This window comes from Colossoma macropomum, unplaced genomic scaffold, assembly GCF_904425465.1.
Source record: "Colossoma macropomum unplaced genomic scaffold, Colossoma_macropomum, whole genome shotgun sequence".
NCBI lineage: Eukaryota > Metazoa > Chordata > Actinopteri > Characiformes > Serrasalmidae > Colossoma > Colossoma macropomum.
The window spans coordinates 17427701-17439764 of NW_023494803.1; the positions used below are offsets into that span (position 1 = coordinate 17427701).

Consider the following 12064-nt stretch of genomic DNA (forward strand, 5'->3'; position numbering starts at 1 on the left):
GCATGTTGCAACCAATGAGTGTATATATTTCACAGAGTTTGTATATTCTTGTTACAGTGGAGGTTCTCAAGGGGAAATGCAGCTTGACACTTTGCCATTGCTTTTGTTAGTTTGCTGCTTGTTGATTTATCTATAGGACTCCCACCAGTGCTGTCCAGTGTAGTCTACTGAAGGTGCTGACCGTATTGCTTTAAAAGCCGTTAATGTATTTGAATGAAATGCATTTGAGTGAGAATGCTACAAGCACAGATTCTAAAAAAATTGTGCCATTAATCATTTCTCATGTTTTTAACTCATTAGCTTTGACAACCCTGTCAAAACCATAAATAAAAGTCCTATTTGGTGTTCTTATACACTTTTTAAAAAGATGTTTTTTTAGTAAAAGGTTCTTTAGTAAAGACAGTTGTTCTATATAGAACCATCAACACTCAGAGAAGCATTTGCATGAATAAATTGTTCTTTGCATGGTTAATTCGTTCTTCAGATTGATACCGAATGCATTGCATTTTTGAAATCGCTCTATATAGCACCAAAAAGGGTGCGGTGTCAAACTTTTGATTTTCAAAAAGGTTCTATATAGAACCATGTACAGCACATTCTCCATTAATCTGAAGAACCATTTCACCATGCAAAGAACTACTTAAGCACGCAAATGGTTCTTTGAGTGTTGATGGTTCTAAATAAAAACGTTGCTTTTACTAAAGAACCCTCAAAGAAGAATCTTTTTTAAGAGTGTATCACTTCTTGCGTTGTGCATTGTATGGGTGTTAAAATGCAGAGATGTGTCATGGCACATCAATTTCGGAATGTCATTTATAATTTATCATAATAATTGATTTGTGGTGCACTGAAAATAAGAATTCTTTATACATTTTCCAGTGGCTAAACAGTCGTCCTGTTTACAAAAGGAAGCAAAGTCACTGTTGGTTCATTCCCTGTCCACCACAGAACGCTATGCCGCTCTCATCAGCGATCTTTAAAAGCGAGCACAAGAACCCAGTTCCCCAGTGTCCACCTCGGCTGGATGTCCAGACCATTAAGTCAGTGCTGTGGAGCCGGATGCCAAACACCTTCCTGAAAGTGGAGACAGCCCGGGTCAGCGAAAGACACGGCTGGCAGGTGCAGTGCCTGGAGCCCTTGCAAATGCTGGCAGTGCACATACCAGAGGAGAACCGGTGGGTGCACACATAGACAAACATATAAATATATATGAGCTTATATAAACAGTCATATGCCAAAGATTAAACACCTACAGTCAAAAGACATGTTTTGTTGATTTTCCTCTACAACTTTACTGGGCAAGACTCTTAAACTTGAAGAAATGCAAAAATACTAATGCCACTAATAAATAAAATGAGTAAATAAAAACTAATGGGGATCAGATAACGTAGACTCATTTGCATAATATAAACTGACCCCCATTACATTTTCATTATCAGCCACGTTAACGATTTTGGGCAAAGATACTGAGCTCATTCCTGAATATAATGAGCTCATTAATCTCTTCCATGTGTCCATGACCTTGCTGCTTACATGGACAAACAAACAGTGTTTTCAAAATTGTCTCTTGTCTATTCCCCACTTTACAGAAACGGTGTAAAGAGCACTATTATAGGATACAGAATTCCTGTTTCTAATGATTTTGTACAGCACTCACACAGCTCAGTCCTCTGCTACAGTAGTCACCTTTTGTTGCATCTGACACTTCATTTCCTATCCACTAGGGTCCATTATGGGATTTATAGGCTCCTGTGGGATTGCAAGAGTGCAGTTCAACATGGACTCTGAAAATACTGCACTATGCACTATGCACTATGTGCACCGTAGCTGTGGGTCCTTAAAAAATCTTGAATGTATTTGAATGAACTACAGGCCTTAACAAGTATTACATTTTTTTGTTTTCTACCCCTGCAGGATCTTGAAGAGCCCATATCATGGGCTAGCCAGTCAGAAGAGAGCTCATTAACATATATTCTTCTTAAAGACACAGTAAAAAAACACTGTTTAATTCAAAAGGCCACCACTCATTGGATGCATCGCATCATGTCGCACAGCATCTCAAAATATAAACCCATTCTTTTTAATGAAGATATGCACACTGTTGGCAACATTCACCGGTGGCGCACACTCAATTTCTCAGCATGTTACAGTGCATTTTGTCATTACATTGAATTAAAGCCATATCGAGACCACAGTAAGCCATAATAGATCACATGTGGCTTGAAATTTACACAGAGAAAGGTAGTCAGTCTTTTAGATAAACAGACAAAGGCTGATGGTCTGTTACCTCACCTGTTATGACTGGCTTTGTCTTTTATTCACCTTCTGTTGGTCAGCTTGAAAACAGTGAGTTTGTGAAGAGGTAGTAAACTGATGATAAGCATGATAAATCATGTTGGGTGTAGGGTGTAAAAATTGACCTGACCTTGCAGTTTATTGGTGCTCTCACTGCAATTCATTCCATGTAGATTATACGTAAAGTACAGTTGCACTTTGTGCCGTATCTGTACATGATGCCATGTTATGGTGTGTGGTGCGGCATGTCTCATGTACGGTGGGCCTTCAGGTTTTAAGAAAGATTGGAAATTTGTGTGTAAGGCATTGTGGACCTTACGGCGTTAAAAATAGTGAATCAATGAAGGGGTAAAAGGCACGAGGAACAGACAAACAAAAGCTTTTTTCAGCTATTTTATTAAAACGAGCAACCACTACACAGTAATTTACAGTATATATTTATGTACACAAATGTTGCCATGTTGTCTAGTACCAGTGTTTGAGAGTTAAACTGTGGACGGTGCTAAAAAAAAACATTTAAAAAAAACAAAACAATCACACTTCCCTACTCTGAATCAGTACTTGACTACAAAAACAAAATGAAACAAGAGCTAACTACTCTAAACTTCTCTAGCCAATAATTAAAACTACATTTGGGCCACCAACCACCTTTACCTAGGGAACTAGACAGAGTAGGAATTTATGTGGTGTGCAATGTATAGGTGCACCGTTCTTACCTGTTTGAAGCCACAAGTGGTAGAAATACTCAAGTAACTGTTGAAGAGGGTGAGTTGAAGAGGGTGCTGGTAAGATTCACCCAGCATAAACCCACTGCAACACAAGAGACAAAGTCTCCTGTAAACCGAATTATTGAGTGTGCAGGTAAAACGTTCTTTTCTTTAGATACACTATATGGCCAGAAGTATGTGGACACCTAATGATTTTAAACATGACACTGTCATAGGATGTCACAATTTTCACAAGTTTGTAAAATTTCTGCCCTGCAAGATCTGCCCCGGCAGCTGTAAGTGCTATTATTATGACATGGAAGCTTCTAGGAGCGAAAACAGCTGTGCTGTAAAGCATTAGACCATGCAAACTTGCAGAGCGAGCCGCTGAGTGCTGAAGTGAGTAGCCCGTAAAAATCACCAGTCTTCTGTTGCATCACTCACTACAAAGTTCCAAACTGCTTCAGAAAGCAACATCAGTAAAATAAATGTTCAACAGTAGTTGCACAAAAGCCTAAGATCAATATACACAATGCCAAGCATCAGCTTGACTCTGGAGCAGTGAAAATGTGTTCTCTGGAGTGATGAATCATGCTCCACTGCTTGTCAGTCTGATGGAGGGATCTGGGTTTAGCGGGATGCCAGTGCCAATAGTTTGCCAATAGTTTACCAAAGTTTGGTGGAGGAGGGATAATTCTCTGTGGCTGTTTTTCAGGATTTGGGCTCGGGCCCTTAGTTCCAGTCAAGGGCAATGTTAATGCTACAGCATACAAAGAGGTTTTGGACAATGATATGCTTCCAGCTTTGCGGCAGCAGTGTGGGGAAGACCCTCTCCAGCCTGACTGTGCCCCCTGTGCACAAATTGAGGTCCATAAAGACATGGTTTGGTGTGGAGGAACTCCACCGGCCTACACTGAGCCATGACCTCAACCCCACTTAACATTTTTATAGCATATAGCAGTCATGTAAATGTGACAGGATTGTGTGGGTGTATGTAGCAAAAGTACATGTTTTAAGTATAAAAATATCAAATATAAAATACAAGAAAAATGCAAGATATGGGCCTTTTAAACAGTAGCGTTATGCCCTGAATGTACAGTCTAATGTATCTGATGTATATGTGCAGAATTTGTTACGGCAGAAAACACTGTTGCTGTTTTAATTGCAAATTTCACCTCCCGTAGAGATGGTTACAAAGCTTGCGGAAAGGTTACCAAGATTTCTTGTCGACTGCGTGAATTCTGTTGCGCTAATGGTCTTAAACTGTATTACGACTGGTATTAAAAAGCTCTTAAAAAGCCTTAAATTTAATTAGCCTCAATTAAATGTACCCTGTATATAGCAAAAAGGGCATGGTTTCAGAATAGCCTAACTCTGCCTTTTCTCTGTGCAGCTGTGTAGACATCATGGAGCTCTCTGAGCAGGAAGAGCTACGCAAGTTCCATTACCACACACTAAAGCTTTACTGTGCTCTCTGCGCCCTCGGCAACACCCGCGTAGCCCACGCCCTCTGCAGCCACCTCGACCAGTCGCAGCTCCTCTACGCCATCGACAACCAGTACCTGTCCGGCATGCTGCGTGAAGGCTTCTACAATGTTCTTATATGCATCCACCTGGAGACAGCTAAAGCTTCCCGTCTTATGATGAACAATGAGTTTATTATCCCTGTTACACCAGAGACCCGCAGCATCAGGCTCTTTCCGGATGTTTCCAAGCACCACCAGCCTCCAGGTGTTGGACTTAGCACATCGCTAAAGCCCAGGCTTAGCTTTGCCCCACCCTGTTTCATCAGCACCAAGCGCGACCAACATCTTTACAGTCCTGAAATCCCTCTAGAGATTCTGAGGGAGAAAGCGATTAGCATGCTAACAGAGGCTGTTCAAGGTGGAGGAGACCATATACGAGATCCTGTAGGGGGCAGCGTGGAGTATCAGTTTGTGCCCATTCTGCGATTAATTAGTACATTGCTAACTATGGGCGTGCTTGCCAGCCAGGACATTCATATGATCTTGCTCCTCATTGAGCCCGGTGTGTTTGGGGACAAGAAGGACGATGGTGTTGGGGAGCCTACAGAGAAAGAAGGAGTGACAGGAGCAGAAGAGAAGGCAGTGGAGGCCGGAGAGGAAGATGCCAAAGACACCAAGCCGCCAATCAGAGGACTGCTAGAGAAGAGATTGCCCGAGTCAGTGAAACGGCAGGTATGAAGATAGTCCTGATTCCTCTGTATGTGAAGTGTATGAAGACAGTCCTGATTCCTCTGTATGTGAAGTGTATGCCACGTATAGTTGATCAGTCAAAAGATGTTTCGTGTCAAAGATTAGCTGCTTCAGTTGTGCACTGGAGCTACAGTTGAAAAATTCAGAGGTCACGCTTCATTGATTTAATTTCAAAATGGTTATTAAATGTATTTGTTTTTCAGTACCAAGGAGGAAACATATATTTATCAGAAAAGATAACAGCTTATCATACAACCTCAGAAACCAGTAAGCAAATCTTTTTTGAGATTACCAAACATCTCAACATGGTTTGAGACCACATGTGATGCTTAAGGCAATTGATACGATGCTGATTCCTTAAAAGCTACTGAGTTTTAAAACGAGCTGTTTTTAATCGAAACATTCACCTATGATGAACATCTAAAGTCTGTCATGCCCAATCTACTCAAACACTCTACTGCTACTGGGAGAAATACATAGCTAACAACAATGTCAGCATGTGCTGTGTCAGGCTAAATTTATTTTAAGATTAGATCAGATTCATTCTTTTTTTCCTCTGAAGTCTAGCATTTTTTGCTGACATCAGTCTGATATTGATAGCTGTTGTGGTATCTCTAGTTTGCACAATGTCAGTTGGTGGCTTGTAAGCTTCCAATTGTTAGCTACAATAGCTTCATTACTTTATTTCCAAACCAAAGGACTGTATTCACAGAAAGTGTATAGTACAGTCTCATACCTTTTTTTACACAAACAAATTGAGATGCACTGTTTTTGTTTACTGATATTTTTCATGTCTGAATTTTTTTTATTAAGAATGAAACAACAAAATGAAAATATGGTTAGTTATAAAGTACAGTAATATGAAGAATAAATTGGTACTCATGCATGTTTCATTCATCTGCTCCATAGATGTGTGAACTTCTTCACTACTTCTGTGACTGTGAACTAAGGCACCGCATTGAGGCCATCGTGTCCTTCTCTGATACCTACGTGTCAAAGCTGCAGTTCAACCAAAAGTTCCGATACAACGAGTTAATGCTGGCTCTTAACATGTCTGCTGCAGTCACCGCCAAGAAGACCAAAGAGTTTCGCTCACCACCACAGGAACAGGTACGTGCTTCAGAAAGTTTGGAAGTTCTTCACACTAGAAGTTATGGTGTAATGCAGGACACCAACACGTTCTAAAGCACTATCTTGGAATGGTTGTGCTTGACAACAAAGAGTTCTCACTCTATCGGCCCTGACCGTAGTTACTTCAGATATGAGTGTGTAGTGTGAAGCATCTGGTCATTAGCGCTGGGATTCCTTTACAGCATCAGTGCTTATTTAACAATGATTACAAAAACATAGCCCCTTTCAAATTTTAGAATAATAATGAACACATTAAAACTATGAAATTAACACATAAAATTATGCAGTGACCAAAAAGGAATAAACAAATTAGCACGGCTTCTGTTTTGGACTTTTTAGAAATTAGCTAGGGATGTACTGATTATGGGCAGTTGCTAATATTTGGTATTTTTTAATCTGCCAGTGATTAAAAATTTAGAAAATGTAGAACTTGAGACTGCATTAAATTAAGTTCCAACTTAAACATTAATTTTAATTTCGGTCATAAATGCAATAATATTAATAACATTCAGACATTTTAGCACAGCAGCCTGGTATTGACTAAACTCTGCTCTTCCAGGGTACATTAAAAACATCAAATATTGGTTTGAAATATTGGTCAAATTTAAACATCTATTCGATGCTGATATCTTTTTAAACAAACATCTGCTAAGTCCGATATGATTCTGATATCAGCTCTTCTACAGCTTTACACACTATTGATCATTCTCTCAGATTCATGAGGAGCCACCTGAGGTGATTTTCCAACAGGACTGAAGACGATACTCATAAACAGAAAACTTGTTGTTGCAGAAAACCACTCTTTGGTTTCTATTCTGCCTACATAAAGATTTCATAACACATATATAATCATTAAATAACATATTTATAAAGCCATGCTTGAGTGTTTATGAACAGCTTGTGTCAATATTTGCAAAATGACATAAAATGTTCTGTGAAGTGTGAAGTGAAATCACACAAGGTGTATCATCAGTGTATTGACAGCAAGTTTCTGTTGGGTAATTTACCACAGCTTGAGTGAATCAAATAGCTAAAGTAAAAATGTGAAAATCTGGATAAACGTGGAAATCACCTAGTCATAATGTCTATAAGAATGTAAACCCAAATATAACACCAGAGTCAGAATTTAAAATGGAAAGATTTCTTTGAAATATAACAAGACTTGATTATACTGACTAAATAAAAGACCTTTGGGCATCATTAAATCCTCTATCAACGTTTCAAATTTTGGTGTAATGGTAAAGGTATGTTGCCGTTTACCAGTGTAATGTTCAAGAAATTTATGTAAATTAATACAATTTAGCAGTTAATAAATGCCCCAAAAAATCAAAAAAGAATTCTTAGGGAACACCACAGTGTTCTTTCATGACCCATAAACTTTGAGGTCCTCAGGTCTTTTTTTTTATTCTGCTTAGGTCTTTACTCCAGAGTGCCCACAAGGTTGAGAGGATTTATTCTTGTCAAGGCTGCCATTGTGGTTCACCTCTGTGCTTTTGTTCTCGCTCTTCCACAAGTCACATCTCTTCCCACCTCTTTCTAACACTTCAAGGCTGTGGCTAGACTGTATATGCACCTCAGCACTTCTAAGCCTCCATTCTTTCTCCCTCTCTCATTCTCTCTCTCTCTCTCCCTCTCTCCCATTTGTCTCTCTCTCAGACTCACAGGAAATAAGAAAGGGAAAAGCCTGTGTTTGGAATTTTCTCAGGGGGTTTTCTCTCTGAAGTTTGACCTTTATACTATTTGATAATGTGTTAGATGTGAGTTTCTTACATTGAAGATCGATAGATCATGGATGTTGCTTGGTGGTTGTCTCTTTATTTCCGGCTTTATTTCTGGCTGTACAGCTCTGGTTAGTACTTTTGAGTACTGAAAAGCAGTAGAGCAGTTTTGTTCTATATGCCTTTAGAAATTATGGTTCTTCAAGGGTTCTTTAACCTTTTTGAAAAGGGTTCTATATAGCACCAAAAAATGTTTTTTTCTGTTGTTAGAATGTCAAGCCTGTAACAATAGAAGAACCCCTTTTGGTGCTATATAGAACCCTTTTCAAAAAGGTTCTGTATAGAACCATATAAAACACAGTCTCCATCAATCTTCAGAACGCTTTCATGATGCAAAGAACCATTTAATCACACAAAGGGTTCTTTGAGTGTTAATGGTTCTATATAGGGCCATTTTTTTCACTAAAGAACCCTTGAAGAACCACCTTTTTTAAATGTGTAGTCCTGTGACTGTTCAGTATTTGTATTTCTCTCAGATCAACATGCTGTTGAACTTCAGTATGGGGGAGGACTGTCCATGCCCTGAGGACGTACAGGAGGAGCTCTATGACTTTCACAACGAGCTCCGTCTACACTGTGGTAAGACCAGCGTCTCAGAAACACTCTTAACTCTTGTGTGGTGTTCGGGCCTGAGGGACCCATTTTCAATGTTTACCAAAATAAAAAATGTTGTGATTTATTATTATTTCAACCTCAGATTCGTTGGCCTTCACATTGTCTGTGAAGAACATATAAAATAACACATTTTCAATGACTTCACACTGTTCACCACCTTACACATATATTACACATGTGGTGTTGGGGTGAACTTGCGGGGAATAAAAGTGTGGAGGTGCTGTGTCTCTTCACTCTGTTCTCCACCTACATGGCCTGCTGTTAGTGTGTGTGTGTGTGTGTGTGTGTGTGTGTGTGTGTGTGTGTGTGTGTGTGTGTGTGTTTGTATGTGTGGGTGTGTGTGTGTATATGTGTGTGTGTGTGTGTGTGTGTGGTGAGGGTGGACAACATGGACAGGCTCCTGACTGGCTACAGCTGCTAAAGGAGAACCCTACACTGGCCACTTGTGATATTTTAAACATCTGGTATTCTTACATATATTGTAATGGTTATGAAAAAAAAACAATAATGCAGTGGGTCCACCAGACCACTGAATAACAAAAACATCAAAACCACACAAGGCTTAAAAATGTTGCTCTTTCAAGGGTTCAAGGGTTTCTTAGTAAAGACAATGTGTAGAACCATGAGAACTTAAAGAATCATTTGCATGCTTACAGGTTCTTTGCATTGTAAAATGGTTCTTTAGATTGACATGAGAATGTGTTGTATATGATTCTATATATAACCTTTTTGAAAATGGTTCTATATAACACCAAAAAGGTTCTGCTGTTGTAACAGTGTAAATCCTATAACAAATGCAGAACATTTTGGTCCTATATAGAACCTTTTACAAAAAGGTTCTATATATAACCATATACATCACATTCTCCATCAATCTCTGTGTTCTAAATAGAATCATTCCCTTTACTAAGAAACCTTGAACAACCATCTTTTTTGTGTGTAGGTCATAAATTGTAGAAAATCACAGTGTTACTTATTACATGTGATAATATACCCAAAGTTGCTAGGTAATTATGAGTGCAGAGTGTCTTACCTGCACTCATTAGGCCTCATTCACTAACCGTTTTTAAGAAGAAAGGTCCTGTGGGGCGTCCTGACCATTGAAGAACAGGGGGAAAGGGGGTAACAAAGTATGCAGAGAAACAGATGACCTACAGTCTGTAATTGTAGAACTACAAAGTGCACCGATATGGTAAGTGGAGCTGATAAAATGGACAAATAGTGTAAATACAAGGAGGTTTACTTAACAATTACCCAGGAAATTTAATCCTTATTCCAACTTGAAACTCCAACTGAAATCTTATTATTTAAGCTAATCTTAAAAAATCTGAAGATCTTACTGTTTGAGAGACAAAGCAACAGAAACTCTTTCATCTTGTGATTTTTTAATTTAGTAGGCTGTCCATAATTATCCAAAATTTAAAGAGTACACAGAGGCTTGGGCTCAAAAAATGACTAAATGTTCTTTTTATTGTAAGGAATTTAAAAAAATAAATTAAGAAAATGGTTGAAGCAGCCATTACTATTACCTTTTGCTTAGTCACTGGATGAGTGTGGGCCTCCATGTACTCTTTAAATTTCAGAATGAGACAAAGAGCCAGAGCTGAAGCTTAGTCTTACTATATGAGAGCAAACAATATTACATTGTTGTTTTTGTTTTATTTTTCTCTCCCCACACTTCCATCCAGCAGTAAGCCTCTCTCTGCAGATATTTCATAGTTCAATGCCTTGCCTGATAGCTCTGACATCTAGCTGTTGTCTTAAATAATTGAAACAGCCCTCGCCCCTTTAGGGAGTTGGGGGAGGAGATACAATGCAATGACAACAACAGTGCCTACACAAATCATCCATAGTTGCACCACATTCAAGGTTTAAGGAGAAGAAAAGAGAGAGGGAGTTAGTTGGCTTTGCCTGAAGATGGTGGCATATATGTCAGATTAATCTCACTGGTGTAGTTAAAGAGAGCCTGCTTTCTGTCTTCCTGCAGGTATTCCTATGGAGGAGGAGGAAGAGGAGCAGGACACGTCAATTAAAGGCCGCCTGCTGGCTCTGGTGTACAAGATCAAGGGACAGCCACACAGAGCAGAAGAGAAGCCGATGGAGAAAGAACAAGCTGCTCCCTGTAAGAAGCATTGCGCACAGTACTGCATCTGTGATAATACAGGGCTGAGACCCTTTGTTCATTTGTCTTTGAATCTGCATGTTAATTCTGGCCCAATTACGCACATCATGTGTCCCTCACAGCTGCATTCAGCTGTTACCTTTTTCAAAATCTCTGCATAATTGCATCATTAAAATGTAAACAAAGACATTAAGAGTGGTTTGACATGAAATTTTAATGCTTTTAAAAGCTGCCTCAGAGGAAGCTTAGCATGAGGTGACTATAAATATGCTGCCTGATGCCTGAGACATTGTTTTACGACGTTTTACGTTTTATGAAAAGCTTTTGGCCTGAAACGTTACTTTTTTGGGCATTAGTAGGCCCCAAAGGAAAACAGTCTTCAAAGAAACATTTTTAACAGATTTACTAATATTTTACCATCATCAGCATTATATATAAAAACTCAGAAGACATGTAGATTCACTGGTGGATTTGGATAGTAAATTAAACAGCTATGTTTGCATTTTAGACATTGTGGCCCCTGGTTACTTTCACCACCACTGTAAAGAAATCCAAATCCAAGTTTCTTCACAATGAACCATTTCACATCAAATCACTCTGAGCGACTTTGTTTGCATCTCAGTGATTAAGTTATGCAGAAATAAAAAAAGAAATGTCCTCATAACCCAAGTTTAGTCAATCAGCCAAGACATGTTTGGTGTCTGAAGTTTGCTTTTAATGTAGGATGATGCAACAACTTATGCCTAAGTCGTCACAGACCTCCTTTTAAAGATTACAGTAGATCTGTGCTGGTGACAGAGTCGTCTTATTCGGGTGGAAAAAAAACATGGTAATTGGTTAAACCAGGTTGGGGGGGGGATTTTCTCTTTGCTTTACTGTTTCGTTCTGTAATTTTGCGACTGGCTCTTACAATAAAGCACACATGTGAGGAAACACAGTGAGACCATGTGAGTTTAGTATTAATCTTTGTCAAGGAAGAGAACATAATAAAGTGCAGTTCAGTAAAAGCTGTTGTTGTAATATACTGTCGTCCTTAATTTGGATGCAAAAATGTCTGAGAGTTTAATTTAGCCTAGCTTAGCCCATCTTCTCTGAAGCTATTTTACTTGGTTCCATTTGAAACAACTTGCCTCGCCTCGTTTTTCAGTCTGAGATTTAATGCTTTGGTGTGAGGACGTCCCGTCACTGTAGAGGCGGTTT

General features: G+C 39.1%; 1 protein-coding gene across 1 annotated transcript in view; it reads left to right on the plus strand.

The window, feature by feature from the left end:
* LOC118823245 (ryanodine receptor 3) overlaps nt 1-12064 on the plus strand; it is a 282056-nt gene that overhangs the window by 146374 nt on the left and 123618 nt on the right. Inside the window, exons 35-39 of the mRNA XM_036592700.1 lie at nt 949-1175; nt 4396-5200; nt 6128-6328; nt 8604-8706; nt 10730-10864. Of these exons, the coding sequence (XP_036448593.1) occupies nt 949-1175; nt 4396-5200; nt 6128-6328; nt 8604-8706; nt 10730-10864 (1471 nt within the window). The remainder of the gene's footprint in view (nt 1-948; nt 1176-4395; nt 5201-6127; nt 6329-8603; nt 8707-10729; nt 10865-12064) is intronic.